The sequence below is a fragment of the Capra hircus genome, chromosome 4 (assembly GCF_001704415.2).
Source record: "Capra hircus breed San Clemente chromosome 4, ASM170441v1, whole genome shotgun sequence".
NCBI lineage: Eukaryota > Metazoa > Chordata > Mammalia > Artiodactyla > Bovidae > Capra > Capra hircus.
Genome location: NC_030811.1, coordinates 16,376,515 through 16,393,649, shown reverse-complemented (window position 1 = coordinate 16,393,649; position 17,135 = coordinate 16,376,515). Strand labels below are relative to the sequence as shown.

General features: G+C 35.9%; 1 protein-coding gene across 2 annotated transcripts in view; it reads right to left on the bottom strand.

Moving 5' to 3' along the window:
• BRAF (B-Raf proto-oncogene, serine/threonine kinase) overlaps positions 1,437-17,135 on the bottom strand; it is a 163,932-nt gene continuing 148,233 nt past the window's right edge. The window contains exons 18-19 of one of the 2 annotated variants that reach the window (XM_018046857.1): positions 14,251-14,404; positions 1,437-8,518 (exon numbers count right to left, since the gene is read on the bottom strand). In XM_018046857.1, the coding sequence (XP_017902346.1) occupies positions 8,496-8,518; positions 14,251-14,404 (177 nt within the window). In that variant the 3' untranslated portion in view covers positions 1,437-8,495. Of the gene's footprint in view, positions 14,405-17,135 lie in introns of both variants that reach the window. The other variant, XM_018046858.1, reaches the window with a different exon arrangement.

Here is a 17,135-nt window from a genome sequence, read left to right as displayed (position 1 = left end):
GGAAACCTATTTATTGACATAGTAGTGATCTTGGAAACCAAAGTCCTGACTTCTTAATCCTGGCTGCATGAATCTAGCCAAGTCATCCCTGGGGATTCATATTTAGTAGCTGACGAGGGGACCATGTAATCCTTAAGACTGAGCCACAAAAGCTTGTTTTTGGTGGGGAGAGGACCATGCCACATGGCTTGTGGGATCTTAGTTCCCTCACCAGTGATCGAAAGCTCACCCCCTGCAATGGAAGCATGGAATCTAACCACAGGGCTGCCAGGGAATTCCCTAGACCATATAATCTTTAAGAGCTCTTTTGGCTCTTAATATTTTACAAGTCTAGGAGAACTACATAGCCTAGAGAGTAGGCTCAAACTTTATCAAACCCCTGATAAAATTTCAGAAAAGCTAGTATGGTATGTTTCTTTATAATAGAATTTAATCACAATAATTAAAGGATTCATAATTCTGGACTAGATTTTAAGGAAAACTAGAACAATGCATTAAGAAGTGAATCCACAATTACACTCCATCATGTATGAAGTTCATTTAAAAGTTTCTGTTACGTGGTACTACAGAATTAAATTTTCCAGATGAGAGAACTGCAGTTCAGAGAAAATACTTGTCTCATTAGCATTTTATTATTCATTGGAGGGGCACAAAGACCAGAAACCAGATTCCACAAACATGTGCCATCTTGAAGACTTTTCTGTTTATACTGTTCTCAGACACAGGGTTTCCCAGTAAAGTTTCAGAATTATTTCTCTTCTGGAAACTTTGCCTGGTAATATCACATAGCGTTGATGATATTCTAGGTGTCTTTCAAACTTCATTGAGATCAAATGTATTAAGTCAAGGTAGCCAGCATTAAAATGGGAAGTATAAAACATGAATGCATAGTTTCAAATACATATATTTCTGCCTACAGTCTGTGTTCCTATAGAAAATATATCTTTGGAAGTTGTGTCAAAATACCATTCACAGTTCAGAAGAGGGAACTTCTCCAGACAGACTATGACTTATACGACTCAATTATAGCACTCTTCAGCTGAGCCTCGGGAAGGGGGACGGTCACGTCACACCATCACACAGTACTTGAGGATCATCATCGACATGAGCATCAACATGAACTTGAACATCTGTAAGTTCACGGTTCACGTATTGCTGAAGCCTGGCTTGGAGAATTTTGAGCATTCAGACAAAAACTGTCACTTCTACAAGAGGGTAACTGGTGCAATGTACCAAGTATTTATCTTGACAACTTTAAATGTATTTCTCATATAAATACCTTTTGCCCACCAAGCAGTAATTGAAATCTATATAAAATTTTATTATATATCAAACAATGTACACTTCTCAAGTCCTTCCACTGCCTGAAAGAACTGTCAAAACCCTACTTCCGTTACTGAATGTGACAGTGCTAGAAAAATAGTCTTGATAAAGACTTCTCCATGCAGTCAATCTTTATTATAGCAGTATTCGCATATTCACATCAAGTACATAGAACTTTTTTTGCCTTTTATATAGTACAGAGTTTTTAAATAACTTTACACAAATAAATTTCCATCTGAATTTCAGCTATCTTTTTTATTTAATTCTCCATGCATTCTATCCAAACTGAACAATATTTTCCATTGTACAAATTTACATGAGAAAAAACTCCAAAGTACAAATGAAAGGACCTGAGCAGGAAAGAGAACTCAAGAAGTATCAAGAAGTGGGGATGGGAAAAAATGGAAAAAAATAAAAAATAAAAAGATTCAAGCAAACACTGAGGATTAAGGGACAAGGAGACATCATCCATTTGACTGAAAATAAATGTCTTTTTTATGAATTGAAAAATAAGCTTTAAAAATAGTTACTCCTCTGTAATTTTTGCAAAGCAGGAACAGAGAGGTCTGTGGACAATTAAAAACCATCTTTTCACTGGGTACACTCCAGACTCCATGAAAACTTTTTCAATGCTTGAGCAGAACTGAAGTGAACAAAACCCAAACCTTTGGCAGCAAGAGAGGAGAGGAATGTGAATGTGAATCACCATAAGGTTTGGTGTAAACCAGGGCCATTAACTCGCTGCAGTTAAAACATGAAGGAGTTCCCTTTCCTCTCTCTTATAGAATTGTCCTCAAACTAAGAAGTGAAAAGGTGGGGAGGCGGGATTTCCTTTTTCTTGGTCCAAACCAAAGAGCAATCATAACTAATAAATAGAATTCAAAGGGACATATGTCAAACAGTTAATTTCAATCTCATGGTTGTACACCCCTATTTTAGAAGAAACAGTAATTGCTGAGCAAGGAAAAGGGTTAGTGTGTACAACCAATGAACGAGCTATGTCACTGTGATAGTCCTTCAAATCAGGTGACAGAAAGGCCAAGCTGAGACTATGACCTGTGACATGGCCTAAGGAAACAGAGGACCCAACAAATGCATTTTTAAATGAAGGAGGGAAAATTTATGGCATACACACACACACATCCCTGTATGTAAACTAACATAAACATGAAGATAAATAAGACGTAAAGGTTAGCCATTTATGTTGGTAATTAACATGAATAAAAAGGCATATGTTTATATAGCTGGTTTTAATCAGCTATGGAACATAGGCAAATGCATTGGGAAGGAATGCTTTTTTAAAAAAACCCATTCACAGCTTAGAATAAAAAGCACACTTATTGCACTCTTACATTTTATTTCAGGTAATTACAGTTTACTTCCCACCCTCACATTAATTTTTCCCTACCCCTAGACTTACTCCCATACCTTCCCCCCTCCCATTTTGGTCCATTTTGTCTACATTTGTGCCTAGTCTGAGCTTTGTTGCTTATGCTAGTCTGAGGTTTCTTCCTATGTGACATATACTGTCAAAACATAAGTAGGTTAACACAAATGTAACACAATAATTTTCAACACAAAGCCAACTGACTAAGCCACTTACTCATAACTCCCATCTCCATTCCTGTAAACAGAACACTTCCTCTGCTCTATCTCTTAAGTGAATTTCATGCCCAATTCCCTACGTAGATTCTGCGATGAGAACCAGCCACTTGTGGGTGATGGACAATGTGCTCAGCCTGCCAGAAGAAGCAGATGGTCTGCACATAGCTTTTTTTTTTCCATATCAACATGAATAACATGTATTTTAGTTGTCGTCAATGAGTACTTCCTAAATCTACAGAAGCCTTAAGAAAAAAAGCATCACAAAAAACCCCCAGATATACTCACTGGCTGTGTCCTCATGCACAACTGGCTATATTAATCACTGCAATTAGTCAAAACTGCTAAATAAACATTTTAATGAAACCAACTTAGTAATTAATAAAACTACATTGACACTTACATAAAGGGGGTCAAAGGTTAAAAAAAAATAGTATTACAAAAACAACAGCCGAACTTGTGAATGCTGAAATAAAAGATTCACTCAATCACTTTTTTTGAGGTAGAGACTAACCACCCCTAAGCATTTTAAAATAAACCACGGTTACCTTAAGATTTTAGAACTTATGTTTCTATCCGCTTCTACCTTAAAAATACCTGATAGAAACTGCTAATTACCATGACTGAAACTCAATTTAAATGTCTTTCCAAATGGAAGTGAAAATTGATTATCTAAAAACAACAAAACAAAGCTTACTCTCTAGCGTACTGATAAAACAAAAATCTTACCAGTAGTTTCAATTTACCAGAGCTAGCAACATGGAACATGAGTACACTGGCCACTTCATTCTCCTTGGGCCAATATACAATCATGCAGAGATGCTACTGCACTCCTCGGGTGCTCAACAACCCACGGCTGTTAGTAACACACCTTCTCGGAGACATCTAGAGAACCCGCTGAAGCCTTTCTTGAGGGTGGCAAGGGACCAAGATACAGGAAGCACACCACGGAGTGTGTCCAGTTCACATCTGCCCACCAGGCCGTGAGCTAGTCTGATGTACCCTCAGAGAGGAGCCCCTGGAGACCCCACCTGGCCCTCAGAGCATTTTTGAACAGCATAAGCAGGACAGTCCCACTGAATCTGCAAACAATTCCTGAGCGGCAAGTTTACGTTTCAGTCTCTGGAAAATCAGTGTCTAGGTTGGCAGCAGTACTCTGGGAACAAGAAAATCAAATTCTGTCCTATATCTTAATTTCTCCCTTCTCACTAGTTAATACATATGACTGCTGCCCAGCACACAGTACTTCAGCCCCGAACTACAGCAATTTAAAATGACCATCACACTTTTGTTATATAAAAGTTCCATGCTTTGAAGAACCTATGGGAGTAGAAAAAGTTTCTCTAGAAATGTCACTGAATTGTGGTTTCAACCTATTTGCTCTATGTGATAAATATATCTGACTATACTAGGGATTATGTACTTTAAAAAAATAATTTTGTTCACTGAAAATTTACCTGTGTTTTCTCTCACCTTTTAAATGTGATTTTGGCTATAAACTCTTTAGTGCATTTATCTTTGCAGTCTAAATTGCACGCTAAAAAATATTAACCAGGGTGGCTGCTCTCTTCACAAATCACTGATTTATGCTAAAATTCTTTTTTTTTTATTGCATCATGAAGGCACAGTAAGATCATTTGGCAAATTGTCAAGGTATTTTTCTAGCGCCTTACCTATACCATTTCAATGTATGACCTGTAAGCTATTTGCTGTTTATATAAACTTTCCATGTCTCACTATGGTTTGTTTGGTTTGTTTTGCTTTTTAATAGCCTAAGAGTTGGAATCACTAGTTTCAAAATGCTGATATTCTAGCACTCACAATGCCAGTTTGGACAAAGGAGAATCTTGAAAAACGGGTCATCATTCTACTTTCTTAACTGGGCAGTCTCTCAACAGGAAAATCTGTGCATGTGATGAAGCTGTGGCTAACTCATTATGAAGATGTACTGTCTTGCTAAAAGCCTACCAAAAATTAAAATTATATGTTAGTCAAGTGTTACCATTAACTATTTAATTTCATGCAACTGATTTAAGGTTAAGATTCTGATACGTACCCCTAAAACAGATTCTGGCACCACTTTCAACAACATTCAGTTACTCTGAGCTACATTTTTCAGTATTACTGCTTAAATGTATAATGCCCTTTAGGACAAAAGGAGAGTGCTCAAATACAAGTATACATAAAAGTTAAAATCTTAGATCATCTTCATGTTCTAGAGCTCCTGACTTTTCATATTTTAAAATAAATAACTATTCATTACCTCATTCTGAGGAGGTAGTTTTTGAAGAGGTCACCTGAACCCTGCAATGTGTTTCAAACTAAAGCTAAATGAGGTGTGCACAAGGCTGGAGAGGTGAATGTACAGGAGGGGCAGGTGAGATTTGAGGAGGGGTGTGCAGCAGTTCTAAAATTGCCTGATGAGGAAAAGATAACATTGTGTGATAAAGAGCTGTGACTGCATCAAATGACAATCTAGGAAATATTTACAAAGTTTCAGGTTGACATTGCTGAAGTCTTGAATTCTTTATTACTACACAATGCTCTTTGCCAACACTGACATAAATATAACATCTATCATAAAGTATATGGGATTTTATCTGCTAGCATGCCCCAGCACGTCCTACCAGATCTCAATCGCAATCAAGGACTGGATGTTAAGGAACCAGAATTTGACAGCTAGACAGAATTCCTTTTAAGGTGCACATAAGTACAAATGATCACATTGTATTTTCTATTCACAAATCCCTTTTATAAATTGCTTTTTGGTCAATATTATTTCAGTGGTAAAAGTTTAGATGCTAGACTAATTTAATGATGAAAAAGTAATCAGTAATACTACATATTTTAAAATAATCTTCTTATGGTTGCTCTGAGATTTTTCAGAAGGCGTAACCTTTCCTTATATACACTACAGAAGGCACTGCAGCCGCCTTACAGGAAAGACAGAAGTACAGCCTCACAAGTTCGTCAGGGAAGCAGTCACATACTATCCACACAAACTACTCATAAAGTGCTCTGCACAACAAAGAGTTCCTCCTTGTATTTTCTTAGGAGCTCAACATGCCTATCCGTAGTCTAAGCCAAAAAAAAAAAAAAAAAAAAAAAAAAGGCATACAAAACTCAGGGGAAATTCCTTTTCCATCTTATTTGTAAACTAGAGAAAAAAGAATTTGATGGAGAAAAGAAGAAAAAAAGCTAAAATTTTGTTATTTTTTGAGGGCACTATACAAATCTCTCAATACCCTGAGCCTGGCTTCTGGGTAGATTCATTTGAGATCAAATCTATTTCCCTTTTTCAAATCAGACAGCAATCTATTCTAAAACAGAAAGGGAAGAAGAAAGCGTTATCACCTTGAATTTTGAAAATGCCAACGCTAAGCTTCCTCCATAACCAGCTCCTCCTGGGCAGCTCCTGCCCGGCTGAGGGAGAGGGCCCTGCCTGAGAGCTCCTGGCTCTTCCCAACCTCGGAAAAGGTAACACAAGCATGTTCATGTTCAAAAGCATCTATGGGGACAAATTTAAAAAGAAAAATAGACACTGCTTTTAAAAGAGACGCAGCATTATATTATGCACACAGATGCTCTTCAAATCAGCATGAATCCATTTTTACAATTTCTGAATTTTGTAGGATCTTGCTCTACTCACCAAAGACTTAAGAACTCATTGCTTTTCAAACTCGTTAATAACTTGAGGATTATTTTCCACTTGCATGGAATTTTCAGTAGGCCCTCCTCTGAAATGTAGGTATTGTAGCAAAAATAATGGCAGTAAGCTTTAGTAGGCTGAAAGACACCAGGGCAATTTACAATTTGGAAACTTTAAATAATTTCTAATTCCCTGATTTATTTTATAGGTTCTGCCTAATATTGTTCAGGTCCTTTACTACATAGCTTGGCTGGGCACATTTAATTTGATTTACATTCTTAAATCTTGATAAGAGTCTAGATTCATGATAAGGGAGGTATTGGCCAGGAATACATCCAGAGTCACTTTCTTTGCTACTACTGTGATTTACATCACACTTTAGTAAAGGCTGAGGGAAGTTATGATTAGATTATAATTCTCCAGTTATAAAGAACAAGGTTCTTGATTATTCCACAGCAGTTCTTTACTGATGTTAGTCTTTACACATCCTCCCTCAGTCCCAATACACCTAAAATTGGTCTATTTTCTGCCTGGGGAACTCAGCTGCCAAATTAACCAACCTTTTGAAGATCAGGCTTGGGAAAAAAGGAAGGAGGAGAATGAATGAAGACACCACCACTTTTATTTGAGGTTGCATATTCTAGATAAAAGACTAGGAAGAAGATGTAGGACGTAGTGTAGGAGTAAGTTGGAAGAAACAATGAGATATTAGTAAAGATGTTAGTGTGGATCCAGCAAGTACCATTAATTTAAAAATTATAAATATTTGTCATTAGGCTAAGACTCCCCATAGATTTAGGTAGAGAAAAGGGTAATGATCTTTCTTTAAAAGCTGCTTATGTAGCAAAAATACAATTTTCCAGGATATATAATTCTAGTGGGAAGTAATATTATTTTATTCCAATTCAATCTGAAAATTATTTTCCTTTTTTAATAAAAATATAATAGAAGAAACTCAGAAATTAAACTTGTACCTTACATTTAAATTACATAAATGTCTCACATTCAAAACTGTTATCAAGCAGTTTTGTAGGCTTTTAATTAGATACAGGCATTTTGTGCCCTGGACAAAGTAGCCACATAAGTACTTGGTGACTGACTGGAAGAGCTTAGGAGGAAGGTATCAATTGTATTTTCCTGAGAACTTGCCACATGGTGGAGAAAAAAAAAAAACCCCAAACACTCGTCTTCATTGCTGGACCCAATGGGAAAAGAAGGCGATGCGCGCCAGCGCTTCCGGCTGGCCAAGCCAAGGCCAGAGCCCCAGCAGCCCAGGAAAAAGATGCAGCATTCCCTTTCCGCCACACCCAAACCGACCTCCTCACCTCTCGCCCTCCTTTCAAATAAAGTAGCTTCATTTTGGTAAAAATTGTGTCAAGGACTGAACATGCAACACACAGGAAGGGCATGCTGCATTTTTGTTCCATCCCTCAGAAATGACCCGGTGGCGGCTAGGGGAAAAGGTTCCACAACACAATCCCAGAACAGGAAAGAGAACGAGGCTTGGTGATTGCAACTGCCCCATCAGATGATCAGCCACATACTGGTCTGGTGGTTAGAAGGGCAAAGTTGACTGGCAGACTTCCCAGAGCAAATCTCCCAAGCTGTAGCAGCAGTTTCTTTCCATCATGCCTGACCATCAAAAGGTCAGAACTCAGGGTCTCTCCTCTTTCTTCCTGGGAGTGGGCAGACTTGTGGTATTTGTGTTGAAGAAGAAACACTGGCAGCAGAGAATTCTGGTTCCTAAAACATTCTTCCCTCTTTTGTTGGATGGGAAATTTCCTTCTGTTCCATACCAGCTTATGCACTGAAAATTTTTATCTTTAAAAAGAGTTGAGGAACAGAACTGTGTTTTGATGTTAACAAATTGTACGAACACAAGACTTAAGAAATAAGAGTAGATGCTGTCATGATGGTGTGGCTACTTGAAGGCTGCAAATTCTCCTGTAGAGGGAGGACAAGAGCTAATTTTAAAAAAGTTATCTCAAATAACCTAGAGATGCAGAAAAGCCTCGCTGAAACCTCGCTGAAAGGTGACTAGCTATATACTACAGATCTAGCAACGACAAAAGCAAAAATGGTTGAAATCATGAAAGAAGACAACTGACACAATACGACATTAAGTCTGCAGATAATCCCCCAGTTGGGTTTTACATGCTGATTCTAATCAAGCTATAAACAGTTCAAATGAACAAAACTGCTTAGAAACCAATGGTAAAACAAAGCTGATTTGTAGAATACCTTCCCCCCAAATTATCAACTCATTTTCATTATTATAATGCAACTATCAGGAAGGAAGAAGCATGAATTAATCTCCTTTTGTAAAAGATAAAATTCACAGGTCAAATAGTATGTCCACATTACACATTTGACTGAAGGAAAGAAAGTTTAGACCTCTCCCATCTGTAGTTCATTTCACCTTTTAACCTATCAAAAAATTACATATAGGCACATGTCAATGAACATCATTCTCAGCATACAAATTTTAAACTGTCAAGACCCTTTGAGGTCTTTTAAGCTTACTGAATTTGGGGACTTCAAGACATTGTTTTTCACCTACTATTTTGTCCATACCTTCTACTAGGAACTAGAGACAGGTTCCTCTTATTCATTTCAGGGAGCTGGTAACTGACAACTATCACAACTTAGTCAGCCTTAAGATCATTTTTCAGTAACAGCAACTTCTGATAAGGATCCAAGCAATCACTTATATGAATACACTATTTAAATGAGGAATAATCTATCCATTTTTAGGTTGCTACTGATTTCAGCTGGAGAACACTGGCATGTCCCAACAAACAACAGATTGCTAATGATTGGCTGACAGAATCCTCAGATTGTATGCTGATAATATTAGCAACTATTCTAGTGTCTATTATAGTATACCAGGTGACTCCCTGAATACTTTATACACATTTGCACTGCATCTGAGCCTCATAACAACTCTATGAAGCGGATGCTATTATTTCTTAATTTACTGGGGTTAATTTACTTCTTAAAGCTGGGGTTTGAAGTGGTTAAGTAACTTGTCCAAAATTTCACAGCCAGAAAATGGCAGGCCTGGAATGCATAGCTAGGCACTGACTCCAAAGCCCAAGGTCTTAACAATGAACATACCCTTGAACAATTTTCAATAATGCATAATCTGTTTTTCCATTCTGAATAAAACTACTAACCAGAACAGCAGACACTGATATTGTCTCTTTCCATTTAAGGATTCCTTTTAACAAACAATTGACCAAGGTGTTGTAAGTCTAAAGATCAAGGAAGGGTAAAAGATTTATTACCTCATATTTAAAGTTAAAAGAACTGGAGGAGTTTGGCACTGATTAGAAAAAAAGCCTTATTACTAAAACCCTGGAGAGCAAAACATTTAAAGTACAACCATAGGAGGCTATTATGTAAACAGGGACTCTAGAAATATATAAACATCCTTACTACTACTTTTGCTTATGGTTTTAAGGTTGCTATTTTTTTTCAGAAGTATTCTAATACATTTCTTAAAAGTAATTTTCAACAGTCTTATGAGCAGTCACCATATCCGGCAGAATCTAAAACTCCTTAAAGGAAGCCAATGTGAAAACAGGATTTGCTTAACAGAAATCTTTATAAAATTTTTATAGAATTCATCTATTAAGAGAATATCGGAAAATGATAAACTCTAAGCTCAGTTGTATATACCATGTTAAAAATAACTAAAAAAAAAACTTCAGATGTTTCCTACTCATTATTACAATTTGAACAGCATTCTACTTGACGAACTTAAATATTAGCCTTAAAACGACACAACCCGGCAAAGCACAAAATCTTACTAACAAACTAAAGATCATGCTACCAGAATCTACTGCTTCTAATGGAATAGTTGATTTCATCATCAGACTTTAGGTTGGGGGTGGAGGGTGTGGGGAGGGGATGACAAAAAGGACTCACAGTGTAGGAATTTTTCTGGTAGTCCAGTGTTTAAGACTTCATCTTTCAATGCAGCGGGTGCGAATTTGGTCCCTGGTGGCTATCACCGTGCTATTCACAGCAATATGTGCCCTCACCCAAAATGACATCAAGAAAATTGTTGCTTTCTCAAGCTAAGATCCCATATGCCTCTTGGGCAAAAAACCAAAAAATATATATATAAAAAAAGAACTCATAGTTTAGGTATCAATAGAACTCTACATGCCTCTGAAATCACAGACAATTTAAGAAAAGATAGAGGTAAAAGACAATAGATATGATTTTGGGAAAACAAACCTTTTTTCTTGCTTATTCCTTCTTGTATATCAGGAAATCTATAAATCCCAACTTCTACTCTATTTTTATTTGGTGTAAGCGCCAAATCTGCTTCTGTGAAGTTATTCAAAATGAAACATCTAGATATTCTGACTTTAAAAAAAAAAATCTCAGTATATTAATTTAATTATTAACCCCAAATCGGTCAGAGGTCAAAATAAAATTTTTTAAAAACCTCCTTTCTGGTTGAGAATAACCTCAGCTCTATTTTCCATTTGATTTTATGTAGGAAAAAAGCAGAAAACACTTGGGAAGATCCCAAGATTTCAGACACCTCAAATATCAAGTATTTGTTTATTTGAAAGCTAAGGACTTTACTAACTAGTTTTAAGTTATTACTAAATAATCACTCTTAATTCCAGAGTTAAATGTACTTCAGTGACTGTTAGACATATAATTTGATAAAAATTTCTTAAATATAAAATAGTCTAGGAAAAATCTAATGTTCTTTTGTACAAAAATAAATCCCTGTTTTAGATGTAGAAGGGCAGTCATTTGAAACAAGAGTAAGTCCCATTCTTTCTTTCTGGTGACCTTTCAGGCAGTTAAAAAAAAAATGAGGAACATTCTGGCACTGACACACTGAACTTTTTAAAATTCTTAGAGAAATCATCACAGAAAAGGTATTTTAGAAATGCTCAATACTTCTCGAATAAGACTATAAACCGACAAAATGTTTCTGTCATGAAATATTTTCATAATACTTTAAAAAAAGGGTAGATGATTTCCTTACATTTAGACTGATCCATTTGGCAGGAAGGCCATATAAGCTACTGTGTTAACTAGTCACTACTTTAGAGAGAATGAGTTTAAATACTTGGTTAGGATTTAAATGGCTGGTACAACAATACAGTAATATCTGAAAAAAAAAAAAAAAACCTGAAGTATTTTATTTAAATGCTGTGATCCCTAAATTACTTAAAATCAAAAAGACAAACCTCATTCCTTATCAGTGACTAGTAAACTTTTAAAATGTAAAATATTTTATAAAAAGGCTGCCTTCTGAAGGAAATCAACTTTAATGAAAATATCCAAGCATACAGGTTTTAGGAAAGAAGCTGTCAGTCGCAAGAGGAGGAAAGTTGGTCCTTCTGTTTCAATTCCTTAGCCAAAAAGATTAACGCTACGCATGGTTAGGAAAATGTTTTTCTTGTTTGGAGAACAAACACATCTAAAACTCAGTATCAAACAAAGAGCAACAACAGAAAGGAAAACTACCACGTTTCATTCTCTGTATCCATGTTATTTAAATATTTCAACTGCTACATTTCTAATGTTCTCCCAATAACATTTCCAGTGGGCCCAATTTGGGAAGAAGAGAATTACCATGTAACCCTGTGAAGGCATGTTCAAATGTCAGTGGGGTGGTATAATAAGTTTTCTGAGCAGTTCTAAGAGTTTAGCAATGCCCTCTGGCAAAAGAGACTGGTAAAGAGAGGACGGAAAAGAGTCAGAGCAGAGGTGGAGCGCTGGCTGGGTAGTGTTGGTGTGGAGGTAGCGTTGGAGGGAAAAAGAGGGTGAATAAAGACAAGAAGATAAACGTGAAGAAACTATGCCGGGAAACTACAACAGAGCGCCATCAACAGGAAGATCATGTGACTCTGGCCCGAACGTTTGAACGTTCCACAGACCAAAGTCAATTTTGTAAAAACTTTGCTGGCTACATGCTTGCTGTTCAATTCAGGAATAAATAAACCCCAGCCTAATAGTTACTAATAATCGTATCTTTAGTGTCACTGGAAAGTTTAGAGATCATGAATTTTGATGTTTTTGAATAAGTCACATTCTTTTCTGACTTCATTCTCATTTTTTAAAATACAAGAAATGTTCTTTTCCTAAACTAAAAGTTATGAATAGATTTTTAAAAACATGAATGGTATTGTTTATCTTAAGCTACCCAAATGATGGGCAAAAATTATGTCAAACTTATCAATGAGTGATTTCCCTGGATGAAGTCTAACTTACTTAAAGAAAGAAAATATTTCAGAATTTTATTTATGGTGTGTGTTATCTGTGGTACTTAAAGACTAAATTATCATTAGTGTAAAGTCTTCCCAATTTTCTCCTTTATTTTTAAGAAGAAAGGCATTTATGCAGATGCTATCTGTGTGCCACTGAATAACCTTGAACTGTCAGCTATAATGAAAATCATCACAAATCCAAACTGAGTAAATGAAGGTGTTTTTAAGAGGCTTTGGTCCCTAGGCTGACTCTGAAGTCAAAATAGCAATGCTGCTTCTTTCACTTTGATTCCCAGTAAAGACTATGATTCACAGTAAGAATATACTGACTGCCACATTAGTTATTTTTTTTAATACAAGAAAGTGGAAGTCCTAGAAAGCACTAAACATACTAATTATACTGGGGAATCAAAAAAAGAAAATAGCATTCATTCATAACAAGTGGACTCTTGTTGGGCAAAGAATATAAGGAGGAAAGATATTTTACAAAACACATGGACAAAGTGATTGCTAACAGGCATCATGAGAGGTGAGTATAATCTAAAGCAACAATAATTTTAAGAAAACCAATTACTTGGTTGTTTGGCAACCACAGTTATCCAAAAGAAAACAAACAATCCTACAAGTTCCCAGAAAATTCTGCTGTGCTTTTTGGGAGGAAGAGGAGGCAATACTTTTGTCAGCAAATTTGACTTCTATAATGTGTAAGACATCCTTAATATATAAAGAAATATTAACTAAAAATCCAAAGTTAAACCATGTCACTCATGTCAAACATGCCACTCATGTCAAACATGCCACTCCTCAGTAATATCTTTGGTTACCTGCACTGATAATTTATACTGCTGTAAGGGAATAAAGAACAATTATATTTCCCAAATTACTACAAAAAGAAATAGTTATAAGAAAAATATTAATAAAAATAAGCTTATTCAATTCTAGTGACTCCTAATTAGACCTGGTCAGTTTACCTTCACTAACACAGCCTAACTTACCATCAGCTTCCCACCTGCCAACACACACACACAGTGCTATTTTTGGAGCCCCTAATGGATGCGGGAGAGCTAACAGCAAAAGGTAGGTGAGGAAAGTTTAACTAAAGTTTAATGATTAGACTAACCAAGTAAACAAAACAAACTTGGAATGGGAAGTAAAGCCTCTGGAAAAGGTACAGTAAATTTTCAGCAATGTCTGTGAATTAAAAAAAAAAATTCGATGTTGAAAATCTAATGCTAACTACGGATTTTAGACTGGGAAGAAAACTATATCCAGACTTAAAAAACATACATGTTCCTTTGCTCACCTTTAAAGAAAAAGAAAATCCTACTCAATTTAACAAATATATAAGCAAACATATGTTCACTTTCTTTTGTTCCTACCCTCCTACACGCTGTCACTCACTCGGTTTGTTTCAGTGAACAGGAAACGTACCATATCCCCCTGCCTGAATGGGTGTTTTTGGAGAAGCACAAGCATATAGACTAAAATCCTCTGTTTGGAAGCCAGCCCGATTCAAGGAGGGTTCTGATGCACTGCGGTGAATTTTTGGCAATGAGCGGGCCAGCAGCTCAATAGAGGCGAGAATCTAAAAAAAGAAAAAAAGAAGGAAAAAAAGAATGAAAATGTAGATGATGTTAATCTTTAAGAGCCCCATTATACTTTATAAGAAAGTGTATGAAATCTTACATTGTTTTTACTATAATCCCAAATGCCTGGAATGTACTAAAGAAACATACTTTTCCTTAAAAAGAAGAGAAAATCACCTAACTATTACATCTTTTTATCTCTATAAACTGAATGAGAAAAGAAACCCATAGTTAGTTTTTATTTACATCTTATAATTTTAGATCATTTGCCAGCCTTGGAATAGTAAACAATAAAAAATTTAAGATCAACTATATACCTATTTCTCACAGACCACAAGTCCCTTTTGGGAAGAAGATGGAGCGTAAATAACTAAAGCACTATATGACTTTATAAACAGAACCATTAGAGCAACTCATTCTTTAAAGAAATTTAGTATTGGGAAATATCTTTCACACATATAATTAAAAATAGGGCCCCAATGACCCTAGCGCCACAGGAGTGAGAAGTGACAGATGATGACCCATGAGTAAAAAAAAAGACAAGAAAACTCTACAAATAGACACCAATAAACAAAACGTAGAAATCCAGCACATTTTTAAGGTACAAAGAAACAGGTTACGACTCCTGAAGGCACACAGCATGGTAACACATGAAACATACATATGAAGAGCTTGGCACAACGCCTGGCATTTAGAAAGTACTCAATAAAATTTTAGCAGCCACAATGATTACTACTATGATTATATACTATACAGTAGTATTCTATACATTATATACTAATTATTATTATTTTTCTGAGCCATCAAAATTTTTTTAAAGTTAAACAAAATCTGTATAATGATTAGTATAAGAAGGCAAAGAAGTAAGCGTTGTTACAAAAATTTTAAAATTATAACACACAAATACAAATTCAAATAATACAGAAAAGTATAAATCGTACCTTCCAGGGGTAACCACTGTTAAAGAGTCTATACTTTCTTCTGGACCTTTCCTATGCATAAACATGCACATATGAAAACAGAGCCCAGCCCCACCCTCACCACCATTTAAAATGGTATCAAACTACACATTTTTCGGCATTACTTTCTTTTCCCCTCACTGACATCCAAGCCATCTACACAGACACCTTGATCTTTATGTCTTTAATTTTTCCTATTACAGTTAACAGTCTAGTATCTATCTGGATACTTGGAAGCAGATTCTGTAGCATACAGAGTAGATTTCTCGGAGTGGAATTACCAGAGCAAAAGGTGTATGTATTTTAAGTTTATGGAGTCTACCAAGTCCTTTCAAAAGGCCAAACCAATTCACATTCCTACCAACAAAATTTAAAAGAAAAGCTCTTCCTCACTTCCCAACATTGTTCCCAATGCTGGATATATTGTTAATCTGACAGACAAAAATAAATATGTATTTCACAGTTGTGACTTTGTATTTTACTGATTATCACTGAATTCTTAACATCTTGTGCCAAGTTCACTCACCACTTGTATTTTTTTTGTGAATCACCAGTGCATATTTTTTGTTCGTTTTCTACTGTCTACCTTTACTTATGGATCTGTATAACATAATCACTCTTTATTATACATGCTACAATTTTTTTCCTCAGCATTTATCTTTCAATATTGTTTTTACTATATAGAGATGTAAAATGTTTAATGTAGTCATACCTGCTAATCTTTTCCCTGATAACTTCTGAATTTTGTCTCCTGCTTAGGAGAGCCTTTCCTACCTTAAGGTTGTAAAAATCATTTGTTGTAATTTTGTTTTTTACATGTAAGCCTTTGGCCATCTGAAATTTGTGTATGGTGGGAAGAGAGAGCCTATAATGAAAACGTGAAAAAAGTACTTAAAGTGGCAGCATTTAATAATCTGGAATATTCATATATGGACTTCATTTTCTAATACCATGAAAAGAGTAAAATATTATTTATGTTTAGAAATATGACCATTTTGTCCCTTTTAATACCATCTGTAAAGTGAGCCTAAGGATATAATCTGCATTATTAATGTACATCAACCACGTTAAACAGGGGGGCCTAGCACCTGGGATGTGAAAACGAGAACACGGTGCAGAGACCTGTAACAATACTAGTCGTTTACTCGACAGTCATAAGCCAGTGGTTTTCCTGGGTTTAAAAAACCCCAACTCTCCCTCAAAGGAATAGCAATGTAGAATTCCAGTTTGTAAAACAAATCTACCCACCCAGCCCTTCAGCCTTCCCTCCCTGCTCTGGGACAAGAGAGACTGGTTAAAAGCATAAATTCTATCTTTAATTCTTTAGTTGGGAATAAAAGACTCACATATTTCTGTAACACTGACTTCCAAGAAACTTAGCTAGGACTGGGTACTCAAAGGCATAAGATTCACAAAAGACCAAGTCAGTAATTCTGGTAGCTGAGTTATGGAAGTCAGCACTTTCCACGTGAAATCTGGACCGACTTGCTGAAACATTTATACAGCATATGATGAATTTAACTGCTGCTGCTGCTAAGTCGCTTCAGTCGTGTCCAACTCTGTGCGACCCCATAGACGGCAGCCCATTTCCTTTTTCCAATGAATTTAACTGAAACAGATTTATATTGCGTATAATGAATTTCCGAGGTATTATAAGACACTGAATTTTTATGACCATACCTACTACAGCTAAACTTCCTAAGCTTGTTCAGGTACTTAGTTCCAGTTCATGAGGCTTATGAAAAATTATTAACTTAAGGCTATTAGCCTT